Source organism: Melospiza georgiana, chromosome 1, assembly GCF_028018845.1.
Source record: "Melospiza georgiana isolate bMelGeo1 chromosome 1, bMelGeo1.pri, whole genome shotgun sequence".
In the NCBI taxonomy this organism is placed as follows: domain Eukaryota; kingdom Metazoa; phylum Chordata; class Aves; order Passeriformes; family Passerellidae; genus Melospiza; species Melospiza georgiana.
In genome coordinates this window covers 83,136,335-83,161,176 of record NC_080430.1, presented here as the reverse complement: position 1 = coordinate 83,161,176, position 24,842 = coordinate 83,136,335, and the positions used below count along the sequence as shown (strand labels likewise).

The following is a 24,842-nucleotide window of genomic DNA, read 5'->3' as shown; positions in this document are numbered from 1 at the left end:
GCCAAAGTGGCTTGCTAGGGTTAGGTAAGGAATGTGATGCATCTAAAAAATACTGCTGGATTAGAATGGAGAGTCCATGGGATATTTTGACTAGTTGTTAGCAGGAGTCATGGAAGTAGGAAGCAGCAGAAATTCTAAGGTATGCTGCTTTATAGCAGCATTTCTGGCAGTGCTGCTATAAAGCAACAATTACATCCATGGATATACTTCTAAATGTTCTTTATATACGAGACTCTGTATTACACAGTGGGAGGAAATACTTCTAGGAAGCAGCATAGATTCATATAAAGAGTATTTACAAGAGCATGTAGTGACAGGACAAGGGGGGAGTGGCTTCAAACTGAGAGACAGTAAGTTTAATTAGATGTTAGGAAGACATTCTCTGCTGTGAGGGTGATGGGACACTGGAACAGATTGCCCAGAAAATATGTGGATGCCCCACCACTGGAAATGTGAAAGGCCAGGTTGGATGGAACTCTGAGTAGTTTGGTGTAGTGTAAGTGCTTGTGCCTGTGGCAGGAGGGTTGGAACTAGGTGATTTCTAAGGTCCAAGCCAGGCCAGTCTATGATTCTATGAAAATACATTTAATTAAATGCAGAAAAAAATTTCCACCTACATGCTGCTGTTTCCCATAATACAGTGTGGCAGCTTTATGCATGATTTCACTGCACTGGACCAAATTGCTGGAAGAATTCAGAGTATGACATCTACTTTTGGAGCATTTTAGGGATAGTTTTGAGTGTGTGCAAGGACCACAGATGAGAGATAATATGCATCTTGTTGTTAATCTGTTATCACTAGGCACCTGTGAGAAACTGCACTGTGAGATTGGTTTAATTGAATTCTATTCTCTGAGTTCCTGAAGGATAATGTTTCCTTCATGTTTTTCTTGCTATCGCATTCTTAAATGAGTAGATGCTTTAAAACAACTAAAGGATAGAAATGTATGTCATTATATGTCAGAAGTTACTGTTTTCTTTAGTTACAGGAATCTGCAAAGTATTTTGAGGCCAAATAATTAGCCTGTAGCTTATGCTAAGTGTTCCTGTTTTATGAAAGATTAAACAGTTGTTAAAATGTGTGCTTATTGCTTTCCACAACCCACAATTTTATCTTTGTCCTGCATGGCCTTGCATGTTCATCAGCAGAGACATAATGTGGATTAAAAAGGCCTGGCTTCAAATAGGATTGTGTGCTTCTGCTTGGCCTGTTTTGAGCATGCAGCACCCAAGTTTCTTTGGAGTAATGGCTTGAGAAGGCTTTCTGAAGTGAGTAATCCTATTACCAAGTTGATTTGAGTGCTCAGGCTGTGTACAGTCCATTTTAGAAGGTACAGGAGGGGTATTGCTTTGTAACCAAGAGATGTGCTGGCATCTTTGCAGAGGATGCAAGTCAGGTTACCTCTGGTGCTGTTTTTATCCACAGTGGAAAGAAGACTTTGTGGCAGAGAGGGCACTTTGTTTCCTCACATTCTGGAGCAGTGGGAGAGCCCACACTGCCTCATGGTGCCTGTTTGGACCAGCAGGTGCTGAGAAGCTGCTGCCACTGGCTGTGCTCTCTCCATGGTGCCAGATTCTCAGTGGTGCTGCTATCCTGAATGTCCAGCACTGTGGAGCCTGACCAGCAGACATTGATTGTGGCTGAGCTGTCCTTGGAAGCAGCAGCTTCCAATGGAATTTTTGGGGATACATTGTCCTGTCTCTTTTTCAGCTCACTCACCATTTCTTCACATTTCATCCAAGCCAGGAAAGGAGGTGCAAGAATGCCAAAGGCAAGATGGACATGCCACCCTAACACTGCTCACCCAGTAGAACATCCTTGTGGCCAGGGGACATGCAGGGGCCAGCAGGCTACAGGGAACCCAGGCACCTGCAGGAACCAGCCTTCCCAGCCATAGCTCTGCCAATTACATGGGGCTAAGATGTTCACAGAATTGATCAAGTTGGAAAAGATGTCTGAGATAAAGATCAGCCTATGACTGAACACCACCCTAGCACCTAGACCGTGACACAAAGTGCTACATACAGTCTTTCCATAAACACCACCTGGGATGGTGATTCTACCACCTCCCTGGATCGACCCTTCTACTGTCTAATCACCCCTTCTTGTGAAGAAATTCTGCTTAATGTCCAACCTGAATGTCTTGATGTCCCCTGCCACAGCTTAAAGAGCCCTCTTACTCTGTCACTGGTTGCTTGGGAGAAGATGCCAACCTTCACTTGCCTACAGCCTCCTTTCAGGCAGTTGTAGAGAGCAATAAGGTTACCCCTGAGACTCTTCTTCTACAGGCTAAACAACCCTACCTTCCCCAGCTGTTCCTCATAGGACTTGTGCTCCAGGCTCTTGTCCAGCTTTGACACCCTTCCCTGCAGCATCCTCCAGCACCCTCCAGTTCCTCCCTGAATTGAGAGGACACAGGATTCGAGGTGTAGCCTCAGCAGGGCCGTGTACAGGGGAAGAATCACTTCCCCCATCCTGCTGGCAACACTACTGCTGTTACAGGCAGGATGCCGCGGGCCTTTTTGGCCACCTGGGCCCACTGCTGGCTCCTGTCCCGCCGCTGTATCCTCCAGCCTACTGCGACCCACTCTGCAGGCTGCGTCTGTGACTGTACCAAAGTAAAGTTCGTAACTTTACATTCAATCTCCTCATCCATGGTTTGGGCTTTTCCAAAGTTTGTACAAAGAGCAGGTGCCGCTGTTGCCCTTTAAAGCTCGCCGCCATTGAGTTTTGCCCCGCCCCGGCCGGTCCCTGCGCGTTGCCGGGGCAGCGGGGCCGCGGAGCGGGGCAGGTGAGGGGCTGTGTCCGGGCCTTCCCCGAGCCCCGGGCCGGCCTCCGCGGGGGTGTCCGGGGCTCTGGGGCCGTGGGCGGCCCTGGGGCTCCCTCCGGCCTGTGAGGGGCCGCTGCCCGCCGGCGGTGCCTGCCCGCAGCTCGGGGCTGACGGGCCGCGGGCAGCCGGGGCTGGGCCGGTCCCATCTGCGTGCGGACACGCCTTGGCCTTGTTTCCTGAACACCTGGGGCTGGCTTGGGTTCGCGGAAGGAAAAAAGTCGAAAATTAGAGCTAACTAGAGGGAAGTGAAAGTAGTGAGCTGATCTTTGTCTGTAGCGGGAGTAACCCATGGTGAAGGGGTGCAGAGGCTGCCTGACCTAGCTGTGCTTTTCTTTGACCATTAGGTGTGTATATATGTGCAGGAGGTTCCCTCTGGACAGCAAGAAACCTTCTTTCACTGTGAGGGAGACCAGGCACTGGCACAGGTTGCCCAGGGGAGTGTGGAGTCTCCATCCTTGGAGATTCTTGGAACACACCTGGACATGGATCTTTGGCACCCTGCTCATAGGTTGTGCAGGGGTTCAGACCAGGTGACCTCCAAGAAGTCTCTGGCCACTTCTGCCCTTCTTAATGGCTTACTGTAGAAAAGCAGCTCTTGCAATACATTTTTTTTATGATTTTAATTTTAATTCTTTTATTTGATTACTTCCCAAGGGTACATGCATACCCAGCTGTTTTCCTTCCTCAGAGTTCTTCTGTTATCCTGAAATCCTCAGCTTTTTTGCCTTCAGCTTCTGTTCCTTGGCTAGAGCTGTGTTTTTGAATCATTACTGAAAGTGTGTGACCAATGTGGTAATTAAATGTGCACTTTGAAGTCTGTTTCTGATGCAAATTGCCTGCAGTGGAGTGATGAAGATGCTGTACCCTGTCTGCATTTCTCCATAAATAAAGCTCTAAGTATGGCTTGATCCTCAGAGGAGCCTTGAGCCACAGCAGTTCCATTGCTCTATCTCTGACTTTTAATTTTTTTCTTTTCCGCTACAGGAAAATTAATGTGAGAAAGCCACCTGCCAGGTACTCTTATCTTTAAAAGGTCCAAAGGGATAGAGGATTCTGTTACATGATTCCTGATTACTTTCTTAATGCTGTTGCTTTTACTGCTCCTCCTTTCTGCAAACAACTAACCATCTTAGGTTCTTGTTGCTAAATCAAATTAAGCATGCCATAGTTCGTCCTGGAAATGATGAGAAGAGTTTCCACCAAATGTGCTCCATTGCTATGGGACAAGAACCATACAATAGCCTATCTCTGTCCCTTCTTTTGAACCCTGGGAAGAGGATTCCTTGCAACAAATGAGTTAAATCCTGAATGAGACAGACACACCTGTAGAGCTGTATGAGCCGAGTGGGATATGTGCTTGCAGCGCACGTGAATGTTTTGTTTGTCACTGTAATTGTTTGAAGTAAAGTCTGTCACGAGCACAAATTAGTAACTTTTTGCCACAGCATTTTTGAATACATAAACACAGTACAGACTTGCTCATCTGCGTATTCTGGTATCTGTACAAAAATGCCAAGATTTTCCTTGGCATGCAGTAGTGACTTGTCAATGTAGATACCTTTCATGTTGGCATGTGTGGTGTGACTTGTCTCGACTGCCCATTTTACAAATTTTCTTTGTGGTAGGTTTGAGGAGAAAAATCAGTTTAAAACTATCTGAAGTCACCTGTTAAAGCAGTAGTTGTCACCCATCTGTGATTGGTGCCCAAGCTGATGCGCTTTACTTGGTGTAGCCATAAAGTTTTTTAGAGCCTAGAGCCACACAGGGCTTTGTCTATTTACCCTTTGAAGTCTGTCAGCACCCCAGAAACCCTAGCTGTCAAGTAGGACAGGAGAAAATCTGGGGACAGGCACTATTCACTCCCATGTGCACACACAGCTTTTCATTCCCTTTCTGCATCTGTGAACTGCTGTTTTATTTCTTTCAGGTCCTTGTGACTGGACACCATGCCTCTTCCAGAAACCATGTTCTGTGCTCAGCAGATCAAAATCCCCCCGGAGCTACCCGATATTCTGAAGCAATTTACTAAAGCTGCTATCAGGACTCAGCCTTTTGATGTTTTGCAGTGGGCAGCTGCGTAAGTATGGCGTTCACCTAACAACAGAGAGCTCTACACATGGACCCTCAAAACCTCACTCTCCTCTTTACTGTATAGTGGACACAGCTTTGAATATTGCATCAGCATATACATTGCATATACACTTCTGTGTACTAATGCAGCATGTAAGCCTTTAAAAAATTTTATTTATTTTATTTCTTTTCTGTTTCCTTGAGGTTTAGGGCTGGCTTACTTCTGAAATAACTGGATTTCCATACAGAAAAATGCACCTTAATTTGATTTTTGTTATTAGTTCTTCTATCTGAAAGACCAACTCTTTTTCCTTTTGGTTTGGTTTGGTTTTTCTTTTCTCATCTGAGATTCAGTTCTTGGAATTTAAAGGAAAAAATAGACATTAGCTTTCTAATTCTTAAGCCTGGTTAGGTTTCTCTTCTTTCTTTCTTTCTGGGAAAAGTACTTGAAAAATTGCACCTTTAAAGTGATAATCGGCATAATAAATCTCTTTCTATAAAGTTGATTTAGATGTTTAAATGTTTCTCCTTTAACAGTTTGTTTCTTTTACCTCAACTGCTCACTATAATTTTTCCCTGCCCTATGGTTTGTGTGGGCAAGCTCTTGCAAGGTATCTGTGAGATGTTCTCAGCTGGGGGGATTGGAAAACATCTGTACCGTGTGAGGGAGGGGAGGTTGTTAACACAGCCAGGCTGGAGTCCGGCTTGTCTGTTAGAAAGAAAATAATCTGAAGCTGAATTGTTACCGCTGCAGTGTTGGACAAAGCCAGCAGGACCACCTTGAAATGGTGTGGCGTTTCTTAGGAATGTGATGGAGGTGAGGTGCGGCTGCCCGTGTAGCTGGAGCCTGCTGGGGCTGGGGCTGCGGGAGCAGGGGCAGCCCCGAGCTCTGCCTGGGCACTGCAGCAGCGCGGCTGCTGGGATCCTCCTGCTGCTCCCATCGCAGCCCCTCTCTCTGGAGCATGCTCCCGACCTGGCAGAGCAAGATCCGTCCCTGGAAGCCACAGCAATGCAGAGCAAAGCTGTGGCTTCACACGTGCTGCTGCTGCTGTAGTGCTGGTGCCTGTGAATCATCAGATGAGCAACTGGATCTGGCTGAAAAATAGCCCGGGTGTTATCTGTGCATGCATACTGTGCATCTGTTTCTGTAGTCACACTAATTCAGTTCTGGAGTGCTGCCTGCTGTATTTTAGCAGGTATTTGCACAGCCTGGACATGGACAGGGATGACCAGGGCAGATGAGGCAGGACAGGTGGAGAAACTTGTTAATTAGATGCATCTGAATAAAATCTGAGTTTTCCTTGCACAATTCAGTTTGCTGGCCAGTTAAGGCAGAGGCAGTTCTTAAGGTTGACAGCCTTATAATTAAAAGGATGTGCATCCAATGCCCTTTATGCTCTACTCTTAAATTTTACTTTAGAGTGGACAGAAATGCTGAGTGGCAATGTGAATATGCAGATGTACATTTTGGGTAGAGCATGAGGGGAGTGTTAAACAGATAGGTCCTCAGGTTCATCAACCAAAAGAACTGAATATAGCATGCACAAAATAAGTTAAATGCCTTAAGAATTATTAGAGTGTCATGAAAAGGGGCAAGTAAAGTCTAAAGATTGTGGGTTTTGGGCACAGGAATATGGAAGTTGCATGTAGGCAACTTACCCGGTGCTGCTGCTCCTGTGGGGGAGCCTGCAGACTCTTACACTGAACTGTAAGAGAATTTACTTCTGTGCAGTTTGTGATGGCCATGGGCATTGAGGTGTGTTGCTCTTTCCATTCACTTAGGTATTTTTCAGCCTTATCTAAAGGTGAACCCCTTCCTGTGAAGGAGAGGCTTGAAATGCCATTAGCAACAGAGAAAAAAGATGCTGGTTTGACCCCAGGACTCCTTAAGGTCTTGCACAAACAGGTACAAGCTGTTCTTTATCAAATGCACAATGCTATTGAGGAATGCTGATGTGTTGGGGATGGCTGGGGAGAGAGACTGTCAAGTATTTGAAGTATTTTGGGGAGACACTGTGTTCTTAAATTTGTTCTGGTTTTTGGAGTTCTTATAGTGGTACCATGATTTTGTTCAAAGCTTTCTTCCAAAGGCACGGTGGCCATTGCAGAACTGAGGGAAAAATGGAAGCATTTGGGCTTGCCAGAGGAGCAGCTGGAAGCTATCCTGCAGTTGGACAGTTTTGGCGAGGAGGTGGAATGGATGAAGTTTCTGGCACTTGGGTGCAGCGTGCTTGGTGGGGTACGTTCACAGCAGCAGCCCTCATATCCAAACACAAGGGGTTGCCTAGGATCCATATGCAAGATAGACCATAGAACAATTAATGCAGAGGGATTTGGGGAATGGTGATTGCTTTTGCAGCAGCTGGTAAAGTGGCTTGAGTGTTTACTTCCCTTGTGAATCAGATTTTGGTCTGGGGAACTTAACCAGAAGGATGGCTAAGTCCTCAGTGGAAGAGCAAGTGTGTCTGCCGGGTGCTTGTCCTGTGTGAGAGAGGATGATGCAGGAATGATGCTGATGGCATCAGTGTAAATGTCCATGAAGGAGAACTGAAGGGAGAAATTAAAGAAACAATTTTTAATTGATTGTGTAACCAATTAAATTTTCTCAGCAGCATTTAGTGTTACTACAGCTGCACTTAGTTCTTTTAATGTCAGTAATAAAATCTCAGCAGAGCATTTCAACAGAATGAAAGATTATAAAATGCATTAAGCTGATGTTCTTATAAAGTATAATACTTCTAATGATTTCTACAGTAGGGAAGAAGAGGTACTAAAAAGAAAATATATGTGAAATAATTTTTTGTGAATGTTGCAATATCTGGAAGGCCTGAATGTTAGCCTGGCCTGGCAATGCAACTGTGCAATTGTCTGTCTGTGTGTCTATCCATCTGTCTTTCCATCTGTCTGTCTTTATTTCAAATTTGCATTTCTTGATTCTAGTCTTCCTCCCAAAATGATCTTGTCATTCAGGCTCTTCTCTTAATTTAAAAATAGTAACAGCAACATTACTTATCTAAAAGACAACAACCCCTCTCTCCTGCAAAAAAACCCCAAATAAACCAAAACTAAAAATGGAGTCACGGGAACATCATTCTGATGGAGCTAGACAGACTAAATTTCACCATCTCACCATCCTTTTGGATAGTAGGTGAACAGTTTGATTTCAGTACTACATAATGAAACCTAGATCTCAGTTTCCTGAACCAGAGAGAAAGACATACATGAGAAATTTACATTCATTTCCTGCAGCTGTAAATTGTGTTCACAGTCAGACAGGGTCATGGTTGACATACCAGAGTAGACAAATACGAACTTCTTAAGAGCACCAGTCTGAAGTATCCTTTTTGTAAAGCATCGATACATTTTTACAAAAGCCTTTACAGGAGGAGAAATGACCACACAGGTAGCCTGTTAAATTGTCTTTCAAAGTTGGCAAAATGGATGTGAATAACTTTGCTGTGTTGTGAGAGAGACCGTGGCAGTTTGGGGTGGCAGGACCAGAAAGGACAGTAGAGGGGCAGCCAAATGCAAAATGTAGAGTTGGCCATCATAGGGTCAGCTGCTTCTCTTTTCCCTGAAAAGTCTTCCAGGGGAGAAGATACATTAAGTAAAATTGGTAAGGGATTATAAGATGACACTTCTTTGGCCTGTGTTCTAGATCTTAAACAGATATTTTATTTATTTTAAGTATTGCTATTCTACTGTTAGGAAATACTTTCTTTTTACATAGATGTCACTTGCTTGTTAATGAAAATGTAAATTTTGAAAAAGTTGCAGTGAAAAATATTAAGACTTAGGTGGAAGAAAGCCTGTGTGGGTTTGGTTTTGTGCTTTTATATTTTGGATATATATGGTGCATATTTGGTGCATGGTGGTTTTACTTGTTTGTTTCTTCAATGGCATCCAATCAGTCTTTGAATGAAACTCAATGCTGAAATTTTCAACACTTTTCCCAATATAGCTCAGCATGCATAGGGCATTGGATTGTCAACACCATATTAAAGGAAGTATTTTTTCAAATTATATTTGGAACTAATGATTTGAAGCATGTTTTTTAAAGGTAACTTGGATGTTATTGACCTTTGACTAAACTGAAATATTCTTTAAATGCCTTTGCCTCAGTGCTTTTTCTACTATTGATTAAAATGAAACTTGCATAGAGATAGGGGAAACAGTAAATATCAGCCAAAATATAATCTAAAAATTATGTAATATAATATCATAATAAAATTACCAAACCTGTATTTATTTTCGGGGGGTTGTAAACTTATCTATATTAACTGCTGCTGAGAATTCATTTGGAGCCATTGAGGTAATATATACACACAAAAAGATCTTTTACTAGATACAGTGATGTTGAAGCTTTTACAGTAGCAGAACAGAGCAATTCAGCCCTAATGGAGAGAGAGCTCAGATTACCCTATGCAATCTTTAACCATCACAAGATTCTGGTATTTTTTACTCCTGCCTCTACTAGAAATACATTATTGTTTCCATCCTTGGGCCTGCACTAGACAGTAAATTTGGGGTTTAAAGCTAGGCAATGATGATAACGCCTCCATCTCATTTACCCTCCCTTTTAATGGCTTATAGTGTGGATTTTGCCATGATATGCAAGGATGTTCATGGCTCTGATACTTTTCCTTTCATTTCTTGCTGGAACCCTGCAGTCCTTACTGAGTTCAATGAAGCAGGCCTGTGAGATCCTAACAAGAGACCCAGAAGGTGGAGCAGCTCGAATTCCCTTCGAAACATTCTCGTTCCTTTATTTGTATTTGGCCAGTATTGATGGAGAGATATCAGAGACAGAAACTAATGCATTCCTCGAGGAAATTAAAGAAAAAGCGTAAGTCAAAAATCTGTGCAAGGAATTTTAATGTATCAGTTGCCTCTGGGTTCTCCATAAGCCTTTAATTTCAGATGAATAGTACATTTTCTTTTGGGCATAGCCATGATGACTAAGATTGTATCAAAAATATACAGAGTTATTTTTTGTCAACTTCAGCGTTTACACTGTTAAAAGATAAATTGTTATTTATCCATCTTTCTGTGAAATATTGAAGTCTTTGCAGGGTGGTATAATTTTCCCTGTAGGAAGCTATTATATACAGGCTTGTAACATCTGCATAGTCCCGCTTCTGGAACCAGCAGCATTTTCTGGGCTGTTTCTTTGATTTAACAGATCATAAATCCCCTTTTTATTGCATTTCATATAGGCCTAAATTGTATCTTTACCAACACACTAGATTTACCATGTGAAAGTGCCATTTAAAAATTTTGGTTTATTCCTTTCCAGGGACAAACACTCTGGCATGGTGCTGATCAGACACTTCCTGCCATACTCCTTCATATTTTATTGATCAACCTTACCAACCCTACTCTTCAGCATGAGGTGAGAAGAAAAATAAAAGAAGGAATAAATAAGTTCAAGAAAGTAATTTGTGTTCAAAGTACCATAATTTGCACATTTCAGAACAACGTGATCCTCTTCTCTAGCATTTCCTTTTCTTTGCCGTGCTTTTGAGATGGCCCTTCAGGGGATGTTGATTGAATAATACATGGTTATATTGTTCTCCAGCCTCTCAGATACTGATGGCCACCCCTAGGGAGTAACCCCTTCACTCATCTGCTGATACTGAATTGAGCAAAAGTTGTTTTGTTACCGAGCTTCCTACCTACACTTGATAGCTGATTAAGTAAAACATGGAATTGAGTTAAGCCAGGGCAGATGTAACTGGAGCATTTCTCATTATGCTTCTGGTAGCTCTCACTTCATTTTGACTCTGGCACAAATACAGCTTGTCTGCCAGGACATGCTCTATTTAAACTGTTTTACCAGGCCCTACTGAAAGAATTTAATGAGAACCCTGTGGCTGAGCTGGTAGACAAAACCAATGCAAGGACTGCAGGGGTTCCATATTGTTTTCCCTCTAATTAGAAGCCTTTTAGATCTTAAATACTCTTTTTCATTTTTGGATAAACTTGTCTAAATAAGGATGTTTTAAAATATATTTTGTTTTCTGACAGGTAAAGCTACTGCATTTATCACACAGGTGAGGAATACCTTACACAGAGTTGTTTGGTTAAACTGCTGTAACAGGTATAGAAGTCTAAATCCATCAAAACTAGACCAAATATTTACTGACAGATAGTCACACTTAATTGCAGAAACAACTGAGATATGAAAGAGGATACTGGAGGCTACAGTAAAACTGGGAAGATTCCCTTTGACTGAGAAGGCCACAACCAGGAGCAACATGAAGTGCCCTTTCTTGGCACATTGAATAAACAGAAAAAGATCCATCTTTTAGGAAAGATGGATCTTGTTCTCTTATAGTTGTTTACTTTGTTGAGGCAAGAAGCTTGGCTGATGGTGACTGACCTTGCTGAAGTAATTTTTTGAGGAATTAACAGAACAGTACATCCTTAATATCTACCTGCATGTTTAAAGTCTGTTTCAGCAACCTCTATCACAAACACATGTGTGTTAGTTCACAGTGTGGGAAGTCTTCCTAGTTAGTGCTGGAAGGAAATGCACCTGCTGTTTGAATATGGTACTCAGCAATACTCAAGTGTCCTTGGTGCCTCCCCCCAGCTTCTGTGGAGAGCTACATTCTCATCACCTTTGCCAGATTATATTGTTCTGAATTTTCTTTGCGCACGAGCTTGGGAACACTAACTTTTGTGTTACTGTCCATTTAACACCAGCTGCAGTTGAAGATGTTTTATCCTGTTGGAGAACTCTGAAATCTGTCCTCTGACAGATGCTGTAAGTAGGCAATGTCACCTAGAGGTAACAGTGTCAGGTAGGAGAGGGAGCTCTCTTCATGCCTTCCCTGTTTGTAACTGATCTGGACTCCAGGGATTAGCTCTGTTCTGTATCCACTACTTACAGGGCAGGAAGGCCAGTAAGTACAGCCTCGCATAAATTTTATTCTTCAGCCTTGTCAGAATAACTCAAATACATGACAGATCAATATAATTTATTAACAGATGTATAAATGTTACAGATTTACACATTATCTGAAATACACTGCTTCCATCCTGACAAACTGTAGCACTTTTTCGTCTCCAAGCAGCGCAGGTGTGATGCAACACCAATATTATGTGCACACCTTTACTGTCTTGGGCAAAACAGTAGTAACAATAGTTCTTGTGGAAGTTATGTTTTGAACAGCTGACAAACAAAATCATCAGGTTGTTCCTACTTTCTTCTTTTATGATTGTAATACTTGTCTTCATCCCTGAAACAAAAACATAAACATTGTGTGGGGCTGTTAGGCTCAGCATGAAAGTCTGAAGAGAAAAAACAACTTGGAAAATGGAAAGCTCTCATTGTAGTCCTCTAAGGAGAGAAAGTAAACTGCTCTTAGACAGTTTCTTTTCCATGCTGCTTTAATCAAGCCTTGTCATGCAGTGCCAGAGTGGCAATTAGTTTAGGATGAATGGCATCACAGTGTAATGAAGCCAGCTTTGAGACAAGCCATCGTTGCCATCCCTGCAGTTATGTAATGCATTTACCCACACACAAGGGGCAAGGCAGCATTTCTTCTGCACAACAGTCCCTATCATGTCTGCTCAAACACAGGTCCCACACACCTGTGCTCCTGCAGATGTAGATATCAACTTTGTTGATGGTATTACAAGCTGTGGCCTAGATTTATTTTCTTTTGCTAAATTGTATATCCAGATGTACCAAAGAGCAATAGCATTGTTTTGAAGCATCTAATGTGGAAAGGTTAATAATACTATTTATTAAGGTCTAGAGCCAACTAGAGCAGAAATCATCATTAGACATGACAGGCACTTAGTTGTGGATGAGAAACATGCTGTCCCTTTAACCATACTGATCAAGGAGTAAAATCAACAGCATGTTACAGTACTGCTGCAACCCTGCAATCATGCTACAGAAAGTGCCATCTTTCAGATGTGCCAGTAAATTCTGAAGTCTGGATCACAGTTTGTGATCTCACAGTATGTTCTGTTTAGTATAGTAGCCTCATACCATTGACTTGTCATACTGCACATCAGGTTGGCCTAGCTTTTTAACTGGATGAGACATTCTCAACCTCTGCATGAAGTTCTCACAGAAAATGGCTGCAGCTGCCTGACTGGGAAGCAGGAGTCAGCTGTCACTGTTTCTGCTCACCTCTCTCTTTTTCTCCGCGAGTCTCTGTCTTTGCCTCTCTCGCGACTCCTCCTCCGTTTACTGGGACTCCTGCTGGTGTCTCTCCTGTGTCTCGTGCACTCCGTGTCCTTGCTGCTGCCCCCTGACTGCCGCGAGTCCGCCGAAGCTGACCGCCTGTCCTCCCTTCTGAAAGTAAACTTAAGTGACTTTCATCAATAAAAACAGTTTCACAGTCACTGCTTCCAGTACCAGTTTTGTAATATAGTGACATACTACTGATGTAAGACAGAAGACATATCTTTTACAAAGCCTTTCTCTCTAAGAAATGCAATACCTCCCAAAAGAGGCCCAATGTCCATGTGCATATCTCAGCACTCTAACCCAGTTATTTCCTATGAGCACTGCTCCTTAACACCTCTTCTTGTCAAACAGGAGACAGTAGAAGGGGTTCACTCTGTTTTGCTTCAAATCTTTTAACTCTTCAAGCATCTGCCTTAAGCTGCAACCTACAGCTGGAGAACCTAAGTCGTGATCTGACAGAATCACAGAATTGTTTGGGTTGGAAGGGACCTCTGGAGATCTTCTAATCCACTCCCCTTGCCAAGGCACGGTCACCTAGAGCAGGTTACACAGGAACCTGTTCAGGTGGGTTTTGAATTTCTCTAGACAGGGAGACTCCAGGATCTCCCTGGGCAGACTGTTCCAGTGCTCTGCCACCCATTCATCTTCATTTTAATGCTGTCACTTTCTAGTGTGTTTCAAAAACATTCTCCTCTCAAAGACCTGCTGAAGAGGCACAAATAGGCAATCACTAGGTCATGACTCCATGTTTACTTCAGTGACAAACATGTGGAAGGGTGTGCAGCGTTGCTTGACACAGCAGAAATATGTATAGCTACAACACCATCCCATTTAGCACAGCAGCATTTGCAGGGATAAGAACTGTAAAGCCTCCCCATATTTACTATGTTATGGAAACTTTTACTCTGAGGTGCAATATATCTAGCACATGTCATGTGGTAGGGAAGGGTAAGAAATTGTGTACTTGTATTTCCAAGTGTCCTTCTGTGCCCAGCTACAAGATATATACACATTTGGGCACAGAGGGAGCACTATTCATCCCCCAGCTCCACCAGAAACTCGCTGTTCAGCTGAATTACTTGCAACTAACCTACTTACCTCTGAAAGAAAGATACTTATTAATTTTTCTCCATCCTCCATGCGGGCAGAGTTTCTCAAGCAAGACTTAATAGAATTAGTATAAAATAAACCATGCATATGACTCAAATAATGTTGATATGTGCTATTAGAAGAAGGTGGTAAGATAAAATTACAATCTGCTTCGTGCCTGAAGAAGCTGTCAGCTGTGGCATACCTTCCTGAAGACTTTGACTTCCCTCCTTCACATATCTCTGAATTATCCAACCTATTCTCCTCCTGCCACTGATTGCTGAGTTCTTCCATATGCACACCAATCACATCCCGAATCACCTGGAGATTAAGATATATTAAAAACAAACATCTCATGGTAGTGCCTGAACTAGCACTAAACTGTAAACATCTCAAAAAAAACCTAACCTCACAAAAATCTCCCCCAAACCCTGTACATCAGATATTTGAATGGAAAGTCTTATTTGCAGAAAAATGTTTCAGCATACATTTAAATAGCACCATTTTATGATAGTGAGCTATATCTTGCTGGCATTTTCACATTCAAACTTTAGCAGTTAGAAATGTTCATTATTTGTAACTTGCTGCAACAAACCAAAAACATTCCTCTACAGTTTGCAACAATAACAAAGCAGAATACAAGAAGCAGAGAAAGACCCATTATTTGTCTTTGAAAGCATATGTACGCTGATATATAATAAACACTTTTGTGCAAAAAAGCCTTTTTTTTTCCCATCTCACCTCAGTGTAGGACTTCTTTGTTATGTGAACATTCTTAGCTCTGTATGACTGCCGCCGCCTTTTGTAATCTCGCATTTCAGCCAGAATTTCAAGATGGGACTTTGGACCTTTCTGACTATCATCTAGCAAAAAATTGGGAGTAAAACAAATGGTCATTAGCAGGATGTTAGCACCTGCAGGTGTGCAGGCCTCGTACGTTCAGAAACATAAAATAATTGTGCTCTTTCTCAAGTTCCTCCTGTATTTAGTAACTATGGTCAATTTATCTCAAGCTTCCTCCTCCAACCTTCTTGCTGGCTGCTTACACACAAGTAAAAAGCCACCAAGCAAATGCTGTTATGTGATCTCGGTCTCCAAACTGTGATCCACACACAATGCTCAAAGCTTGTGATTTGGTGAAATGCCTTCTAAATACAAATCATGTTTTCAAAGCCAGTATTACACTAAGACACAGAATGAGAAAGCCAGATTCTGTAAAAAAGTTACCTGCACAGATGCCAAGCACTGTCACACCTCCTAGGCACAGCAGGGCCTGCAGGGTGACACAGATGCTTTTGCTGCACTTGGAAGTTACAAACTGGCATGACTCAACAGGGATGAGAGGTTCCAGAACAACACCAAAGTATGTTTGCTCAAGAGCTCCACCTGGATGACTCCCAACCTCTCCTGTTCAGCTTTTACTGTTAAGCAATCTTTAATCTCACCACGTCTTACAGCAAATAACTGTTCCAGGCTGCACAGCACAGTGGCAACATTAGGCAACCTGGAGACAGCTGCAGCAAAGACACAAGATCCATCCACTGAGATACCCATAATACATGTGCAAAGGGCAGAGCACTGAGATTTTCCAAGAAGGTAAACATCATAAAGGACAACAAACTAGCATTTTGTGATCCCAGATCTTTGTTGTAGCTCTTAAGAACAGTATGCTCTCCACAAAAAAAAAAAAAAAAAAAACAAAAAAAAAAAACCAAAAAAAACCCACAATCAATTCTGTTTGGCTACCAACAAAACTCATGTAACTGGACAAAGTGAAAGTTCTGAGCCATAAATTCAACAACAGATCATTCTTCAAACCTTGGGTGATTTTTGCTGCTAAATCCACAAAGAGATCACTGTCATTTTCTGTAATCTGGGATCTGGACCTCTGTTTCTTTGTCTCCTCAACAACGTAATCGTAAAGGGCAAGGCGGTCAGCTTGGGTCAGGTCACAGGTGAAACGCTTGTGGTTTTGAGGGACTTCTGTGGGCAGTAATGAGTAAGAACCTGGAGGTTGGACAGAGAGCTGTTACTTGTAAAGTAGCATAATTATGCAGGAAAATAGCAAGAAGCTCGACAAACAAACAATGCAATATTCATCCTTCCCCTATGTATCTGTAAGAAGTTTCAACTTTCTTAATTTGAAAAGATGAAAACTGCTCAAAGATCCCTCCCAAGCCCCCCTCAGGCTGTAAAACCCCTCTTGATTGCTTACACAGATACAGTTTTCATATGCCACAAAGGAATCATACTAGATTAGATGAAAGCAACCTCTGTAATTTCCCATGAGTTTCAGCTCTTGGCTTACAAGCTAAATCAAGAGAGGCTGCAGCTCTATCTTGTGGGTTTATCTTACTCCTAAAATGTTACATAAAGTGCTAGCTGCACAATACCTGTTCTGCCAACAGGAATGAAAGGTTCTAGGAGACTAGATAACCAAGCACTGTGAAAATCAGTCTCACTCACACTGCCACCTTCTCTACAGAGCTTTTATAAGAGACTGACACAGGAATTTACAGCTAAAAGGACTACAAAGGCACTTTCAAAGCGCTCCAGATCAGATAACTGACTTAAAGCTATGGAAACAAACACTCTGCCTGAACACTCTTCTTTCCCATCCCCCAGTTAAAACACACATGCCTTCAAACAAACGAATCCATTCTCAATCCATTGTAACAGCAGTTAAGTGACTTCCACAAAGATACAGGATGCAATCCTCTAGGACATTGCCAGCAGAACACCATTTGAGTCAAAAACTTTCAGTTTTCCTGCAACCATTGATCTGACCTCCATAATCCTGCCTCCTCCAACACAATCCCACACATCTCCAGGCAGACAGCAGAGCCAACACATAAGAAGGATGTATGCAACAACAGCAAACCTAGAACTTTTCCAGATTATTCAGCTCTTAATGGAATCTGGGCAATCTTTCACATCCTACTGTCACTAAAGACACTAAAAAAGAGGAAGAGAAACCACAAACAAACCTAAAATACAAGATTTCAGCATTACTGTACTTGGAACCTAAATCAGAACTGTTCCAACATGAACAAATGAATTTAAACACAAAAACTAGAAGTCTCTTTTTAAAATGCACTGTTCTTAAAGGTCACAGAAGTCCATAAAAATGCACTGATAATTACATGCTTGTGATTTTAGAGGAATTACACAACTTGTGATTAAGACGAGTTTTTCTTTTACACAATATGCTTGCTACTATTATAAATATGGTTGGAATTGAAAAAAGAAAACAAAGAAAGAAAATCTCTTCCTTTGAGACAGTGACTCAAAAGGAAATTTACAATGAAAAAATTATTTTTCTTTTGTTTCTGTTGCCAAAGCCTTTACAAATCTCACAACAGGCCAAGCTGTCACAATGAGAACCACGGATCCAGTTTTAGTGTTATCCTCAGGGAAAGGCAAGCTTGCAGGGCAGTCTGGGCAGTGAACACTGGCATCTAGTGGCTCACTGGTGCACCTTTGCAATGAACCACTCCACAAAGGGTTTATCTGCTGTTTCTTTACTTGGATGTGGTTGTGTCAAATTTATGAGTTCCCACATCCCTTCAGAGGAAATGCACCTGGCACGCTCAAAGCACAGTGCTCATCCCAGGACTTCCCCTTTCCAAGAAACTGTCCATTAAGCCTCTATTTGCTATGCCAGAGAAACAAAGAAACCATGAAAAGCTGTGCAAGCAAGTGCTGCTGTATTTCACTGTCAGAAAAGTTTCAGTGTTACTTTTCCTTCTGCCTATATATGTTTAACAAACCAAAGTCTACAGAGAGCAAGTGTTCTTTCAGGTGTTGCGGTAATTTCTCAACCATACACGAAATCTCAACAGATTCCACAGGGAGCCCTATTTTTCTGCTTGATCTAAATCTGAACCTTCAAAGACTGCATCCTAGCCTGGTCCCCTGTCTGGTGACAAAACCCAGTGAAAAATGAAATGTAAAGGAATTAGTGAGCCTGGAGCAGTGACAAATGACAACATCACATTTGCAAATGTGCCAGCATAGTTCTTATACAACTTCTTAGTTCAGTCTTGAAACAGTCCAACATAGTAACCAGCTTGTTGCTTGGTTTTTTCAGTCCTGAAGGCAATAAGAGATATGAGCACAACAAACTCAAAGTCTCTCATCTAGTTGCCCCAAGTGTAGAACCTAATCATGCTCCAAGACGTGCAGGGGAAGGGATATTAAAAATAAATGAAGTGAAATTCCTCACAGCAGTTCTCAGTGGAATGAAGGAATCAGCAAGGAGGGAGACAAGGGCAGCTCTCCACAGGAGGCTGGTGAAATCACATCAGTATCTGCTTGCTCCTTACCTTCACTGTAGCCTGCACCTTCCTTCACACTTTGGGCTCTAGCTTGCTTAACAATGTGAAACTGTAGATCTTTATCTGCAGGCAGAGAAGAAAATAAAATCATAACACTTTTACATCAAGTTCTTGAGTACTTGATTGGGTTCATTCCTCAACCTCTATTATGACACTTACGGTATGGCACAAAACATCATAGAACTAAAAATGTAATTTTCATCTATTACATATTTGAAATGAGGGGAGAAAATTAAGGAAAAAAACGTATTTCTGGGGTTACAAGGATACGGAAAAAGAAATGTATGTATATTGCTCTCTGTACCACTGCTTTATCTCTCAATTCTACAGACAATCTCCCCACCTTCTAAGCATTCATTTTAATACATTTTCTGCATTTGATGCAAGAGTGAGGACTGAGAACACAGGAAGAAACTCCTAAGAGGACAAAACAGATCCTCCTTGGATTTTAAGACAAAAATATAAAAGTAATACAGAGTAGAATTACACAGTGATACAAGCATAACAACGGTAAATTAAGGCAAATTGCAAATTACAATTTGAGAAAACTAACGTATTGATTGAAACAGTCAAGACTTTCAGGAGGTCTTGGGGAGTTTACAGCTACCGTGAGGACCCGGCCTCCTTAGTCCCACATCTCTGTCCTTCCCCGGGATCTCCCCACGGCCCCTCATCCCCTGCACTCCTCAGCCCAGCCGCGTGTGCCGCCGCTGCCGCTTACCCATGGCGATGCTGGGAACCTTCAGGTTTCCGTAGAAAAAGCTGGAGTCGTACATCTCGGCCTGCGGGACCAAAGGGCTCGGTCAAGGCCCGGCCCGGCGCCGCCGAGCGGCGCTGGCAGCCCAGGGCAGCAGCCCCATTGCCGAGCCCGCTTCCCGAGCCGCGCTCCCACCTCCTCCTCGGCGGAGTATCCCATCCTGCGGAGCCGGCAGGACGCCGCGTGCCTCTCCAGCGACGCGCGGGGGACACGGTGATGGACGTCGTAGGGGCACAGCACCCACTCCACCTGCGAGGGGACACGGGTGGGTCAGCCCCGGCCCGCCGGCCCCGCCGCCCTGCCCCGCGCAGCGCCCCGCCGCCTCACCGGGTCCCCGCCGAGCCACACGGCGCTGCGAGCCGCCATCGCTGCAAGGGGCGCCGCCATGGCCGCGCCGCGCAGCCCGTGACCGAGAGGGGCGGCCCCGGCACCGCCTTCCTGAGGGCGCTCCCGCCTCCGAGGGGCGGCACCCGGTCTGCAGGGGGTGCGGAGGGGTCTGAGTCAAGCTTTGCCTTTTATTTTTTAAAATTAGTGTCCTGTAGCTGGTCGGTTACGATTAATCAGTTGCATTGTCAGCATCGGATGCTTGGTTAGTGTTAAAAATGCATATTTTATGATTGGCTTTTCGCAAATATTAAAATGAATACTATGTGTGTTGTGTTAGAAAGTAATGCTGCATTCATTCTCTTAAGTAGTGTGTTAAATATAGTTTTAGGTTATAAAAAAATGTTAAAATAAGAACTATGTTATGTAGGATACTTTTTTAAAAGAAAAGACTTGCAGCGAGATAGCAGCCACAGGACACCCAAATCTTTCAGAGAAAAAGAATTTATTGCCGTCTTATCAGAAGAAACAAACTTCTTTCCGCCTCGAAGGCGCTGTCAGGATTCAGAGGAAGAAGTTGGCGATGACCAGACAGAGTCCTGTGTTTGAAGGAATTTATGCATCATATATGAATATGCAACAGGTTATTGTTTTCAAGGGTTAATCCTTTGTTAATGGGTGTCCTTTTTCGGGCTCATGCTGCCCAGAAAAAGGTACCCGGACATCCGTAACTCTTTGTCTTCATTGTCTCATATTGTCCTAATTCAAATTGTCCAAATTATTATTATTCTAATTGTATCACTATTTTTATAACTATTTTATTACTATTAAACTTTTAAAAATTTAAAAACAAGTGATTGGCGTTTTTCACAGTTAGAATTTTAGGGAGTAGGGAAGACAATCCCAAATCGGATGGGCTGTCCGGACGAGAGGCACCAGGAGCAGAGTGAGGTGGCTGAGCAGTAATTGGGGACTGTAATCCCGGCAGTGGGCGATCCGCGACCTCCGACTCACTGGCCACTCAGAACGGACCCCAGGCTCAGATGGAGAGCAGGACCGCGCCGCGGACTGATTAACACGAGCAGCAAGAGACACAGCCAGCAGATGGGGATTGAGTAGCAATGAACACAAAAGTTACGTAATTTGCAACCAATGACTGCTAATGCCCCTGCTTGCTGAAATGTGTAAACAGCGTGAAGTTCCGGCGCTCGGCAAGGCAGCGGCGTGCGGGTCACTCCCAGCTGACTGCCTGGCGAGACAGGAGCAAGCATCGGGAATGCCGCGGTGCCTCGGGGCCGCGGGCGCCGCCTGCCGGCGGGAGGCCGCGGGAACACGCCCGCCCTGCCCCGGGGGACAGCGGGCTTTGCCTTCCCGGCACAGGCCGGCGTGCCCGCCCGCCTCATGAGGGCTCCTCGCTGGGCCCCCAGAGCCGCCAAAGCGCTCCCGTGATCGTGACGGGGCAGGAGGAACATCAGCCCCCCTGTCGCCATCCAGGCCCTGAGGTCCGATTCTCTCTTGGAACATGTGAAAAACGCCAAAAACGCCCATCACTTGGTTTTGTTTTTTTTATTTTTTTTTAATTTTAAAAGTTTAATAGTAATAAAATGGTTATAAACATAGTAATACAACTAGAGTAACAGTAATTTGGACAATTTGAATTAGGACAATATGAGACAATAAAGACAAAGAGTTACGGATATCCGGGTCCCTTTTTCTGGGCAGCACGAGCAAGGACACCCATTAACAAAGGATTAACCCTTAAAAACAATAACCTGTTGCATATGCATACACCTCATACATGATACATAAAAATTCCATTCAAATACAGGATTCTGTCTGGTCATCATCAACTTCTTCCTCTGAATCCTGACAGCGCCTTCGAGGCGGGAAGAAGTTTGTTTCTTCTGATAAGAGGGCAATAAATTCTTTTTCTCTGAAAGATTTGGGTGTCCTGTGGCTGCTACCTTGCTTCAAGTCCTTTCTTTAAAAAAAAGTATCCTACATAGCATAGTTTCTATTTTAACATTTTTTAATAACCTAAAACTATATTTAACACACTACTTAAGAGAATTAATACAGCATTACTTTCTAACACAACACATATAATATTCATTTCAATATTTGCGAAAAGCCAATCATAAAATACGCGTTTTTCACAGAACATGAGGAATGTGGTGTGAGATGACAGCAGGCCCTCCAGCAGGCCACTGCCACGGGACCGTGAGAGGATCCCCAAGCAGCAGGATATGCAGGGCAGAACCAGGATGGGTTTGTGTCCCTGTGGAGCACAGGGGTGTTGTCAGTGCGGGAGCAGCTGCATGGCTGCACAGGGATACCCCAGGGTCCTGCCCAGTACTTGGCCTTAATTCTGAGAGCATTTTGCTGAGGGGCTGAGGGAGCAATAGGGCTCAATCAGACTGTAAGGCAGGATGAGGAAAGGAGGACTATGTTAAGGGATAGATTTCACATGATTGACATCTGTGCTTGCCTATTTGCTGTCTCTGGAAAGCACACGACTGGATGGAACAGTGGGTCTATCAAGGCAGGGTGGGGGAGAGGCAGCATGACAGATGCAGCTGCCAGAATGACTTCAGTACATCTGCTTTTCGTTAGCAGATTACATCCCTTCCCTGCACAGTGAATTTGAGACTCAGCTGGGATTTTAGCCCTCTGAGAGATTTGGTGCCTCTAACTACATTTGCCTGGGGATCTTTGACATCACATGATACAGAATACTTGTTGTGAAGACTCTTCCCAGCTGCACTTGCATTTTCATCCATGCTGTGCTGCAGTACACTCGCTAGCATTGACTGAGAAAAGCTGTGCAAAACTGTTTTGACCATCTTCACTGGAAAAAAAAAATTATTCAAAATTATGAAAATCAAATTCAACAAAGTATCCAAGCAGATTTGTTTTATGACTAAAAATTAAACAAAAAATTGATTTTGTTTGTTTATAAATTAACTTGGTAGTAATTCGGGTAGATGTTTTGTTCAGTTAAACAACAATATTTTGAATTATTCAAAATTATTTTAGGGGCCTCTTTTCCTCTAAAAAACCCCAGTTCCTGTTATCATGGTACAATTGTGGCTACAGACTTTCTAGGAGCAAACTGATGGGATGGGAGAAAAAGATCATCAGCTTACAAAAGTTCATAGCACCACTTTTTCTTCCAGGCACAATCACACTTAGGTTGGCTTCCCATCAAGCACAGAGTGGGATTGTCACAGTCTTTCAGCTAAAACTCTTCCCCAGCTGTTGTCTCCAGTCTGTGGCACACCTTCTTCTCCTGCACCCAGCACGGTGCTGCTGCTGCCCAACAGTGCTGTGACTTTGTCATCAAACATTAACACGTGGTTAATAATGTAAGCTTAACGCTCTCAGTCTCATGGTCCCTTCTGAGAAGGAGAGAGGAAAGTGCACAGCTGCATTTCCCCAGGCAGGAATGCTGCCTCACTGCAGGATGCTGCAGCAGGGGTGCTTGAGGATGGTGCAGCGCCTTTGCAGAGCTGCAATTCATGGCAAGGAGTGTGGTGCTTTCGTAGGCGCTCTTTCTGGACAGCACTGATCTATGGAGAAAGGTTCTGTGGAAATCAGCCCCAAATATCCTCACAGTGCAGCAGAACAGTCCTAAACTGCTGGACAAGCAGAAGGTACAACAGGGAATTGTTGGCATACATGAAGCCAACATAAAAACCATACAGTGCTTCTGGAGAACTCCTTAAACGTACCACCTTGTGCTTTCCTTTAGATTGAATTTATACTGCTAGATACTCCAGCTGTTGGCACATCAGGAACGACCTAGTTTAGGATCATACCCTGGGGCACAAAGCTTAACCTAGGTTGAATGATCCCAAGCCAACAAAGTCACTTGGTACCTCCAAGACTGCCAGGTTGAAACCACACTGAAATCACACTGCTCTTAAGGTCCAAACCTTCCTAATGGATATGCAGGAGGAGCGGGAGGCTCCTCCTGAGCAGCAAACCTCTTCCCCACACAGCTGACACAGGGAGGAGCATCCCATGGCTTGTGTTAGATTTTTCCTCCACTACTAAAAGAATCTTGCAGACTTTCTGCAGCCAGGTATTTGTTTAGAAGTATACTAAATTTTTCTCTAACATGAAAGAAAGACATTTTTCATGTTTAGCATTCTTTCTATTCCTTAGATTCAAAGCACTACTTAGTTTGATTGTGTTCACTGTTACCCCTAGAAACAAGGGAAAAATGTGAAAGCTCAATTTATTAATTTTTTAAAACATGCTTTGGGTAAAGAGAAATAAAACAAGCTTTGTAACAGTTTTCTCAATCCTTACCACATTCGGCATGCACATTTCTGGATGGGAAAATGGGCATGGAGCCAGGCAAAACAAGCTGTAGGATGAACAGAAACCTCATGGGACTACCCAAAAGCCAAAATGGAAGCAGCCTGGCTTGTGGGCCCAGACAGCCCATGCAGGCCTGGGAGATAGAAAAGACAGCTCCTGACCTCCAACTGTGACAGATTTTTGCTGGTTCCAGCCCAACATGCTTGGCAAATCTACAACAAGATCTGTGCATCTTTGTGAAGGATATGGAGTAGGCAGCCAGCACCTGGCAGACCACAGTCTATCCTGCAGCAGGGAATGACTCTCCCAGGACATATGCCATGCAGATCCCTAGGGCAGTTTAAACTGCAGCTGCTTCCTTAACACTCACCCCTTGGCCTGCAGGAGCAGGGGGTGTTGGACAGGAAGGTTGGGGGTCCCACTCTGGTGCTGAGATCGACTGTACTCACCTCAGAGCAGCTCTGGCTGTTGCCACCTCTTCTGCGTTGCCCCTGGAGCATGCATGTCAGCCTCATCTTCTCCAGGGAAGGAGTTGTGATATCCAGGCTGGTAGCAACAGTGTCACTCTGCAAAAATGAAAGAGATTTGGTGAAGATGAAGCACACTTGAATTTCAGACACTTAAATTTCATTGTTGTAGTGTGTTTTGTTGGTATGTTCTGTTTCTCCCCCATTTTGTTGTGATGGTTCTGTCCTCCCAGTTTGCCCCGCCTCAGTTTCTGTCTATTATGTAGTTGTCATGGTTTTCCCTACGTTATATAATTTCCCCTTCCTCCATTTCCAAATATGTATAGTTTTCTCTCCTCCCTGGGCCCAGTCAATCACTCCCCACCCCTCCCAGTTTTCCAGAATGTTCCCCTCAGTGGGAGACGTGATTGGCTGTGGTCCTGGGGCCCCTCC

The 24,842-nt window shown here is 43.5% G+C and overlaps 2 protein-coding genes across 5 annotated transcripts; one reads left to right on the top strand and one right to left on the bottom strand.

Moving 5' to 3' along the window:
- Positions 1 to 4,761: 4,761 nt before the first annotated feature.
- ROPN1L (rhophilin associated tail protein 1 like) lies at positions 4,762 to 11,771 on the top strand. 2 transcript variants are annotated; one of them, XR_009115430.1, is made up of 7 exons: positions 4,762 to 4,908; positions 6,684 to 6,807; positions 6,979 to 7,140; positions 9,572 to 9,747; positions 10,198 to 10,293; positions 10,929 to 10,954; positions 11,070 to 11,771. XR_009115430.1 is itself a non-coding variant. In XM_058037973.1 (5 exons), exons 1-5 carry the CDS (start codon positions 4,778 to 4,780, stop codon positions 10,259 to 10,261), a joined length of 657 nt encoding a protein of 218 aa, XP_057893956.1. In that variant the 5' UTR covers positions 4,762 to 4,777; the 3' UTR covers positions 10,262 to 10,368. The 2 variants fall into 2 exon arrangements, 1 of the variants encoding a protein (XP_057893956.1); XM_058037973.1 differs by lacking the exons at positions 10,929 to 10,954; positions 11,070 to 11,771 and having other exon boundaries at positions 10,198 to 10,368.
- Positions 11,772 to 11,869: 98 nt separating this feature from the next.
- Positions 11,870 to 24,457, bottom strand: SNRNP48 (small nuclear ribonucleoprotein U11/U12 subunit 48). Of its 3 annotated transcripts, none has more exons than XM_058037950.1 (9): positions 24,393 to 24,457; positions 19,429 to 19,542; positions 19,258 to 19,318; positions 18,525 to 18,599; positions 16,018 to 16,206; positions 14,941 to 15,062; positions 14,405 to 14,520; positions 13,051 to 13,215; positions 11,870 to 12,145 (listed from the first exon to the last, which is right to left on the bottom strand). In XM_058037950.1, the coding sequence occupies exons 1-9, from the start codon at positions 24,441 to 24,443 to the stop codon at positions 12,106 to 12,108; spliced, it is 933 nt and encodes a 310-aa protein (XP_057893933.1). In that variant the 5' UTR covers positions 24,444 to 24,457; the 3' UTR covers positions 11,870 to 12,105. The 3 variants fall into 3 exon arrangements, with proteins under 3 accessions (XP_057893933.1, XP_057893923.1, XP_057893943.1); XM_058037940.1 differs by lacking the exon at positions 24,393 to 24,457 and adding an exon at positions 19,621 to 19,680 and having other exon boundaries at positions 13,051 to 13,212; XM_058037960.1 differs by lacking the exon at positions 24,393 to 24,457 and having other exon boundaries at positions 19,429 to 19,555.
- Between the last annotated feature and the right edge of the window lie 385 nt (positions 24,458 to 24,842).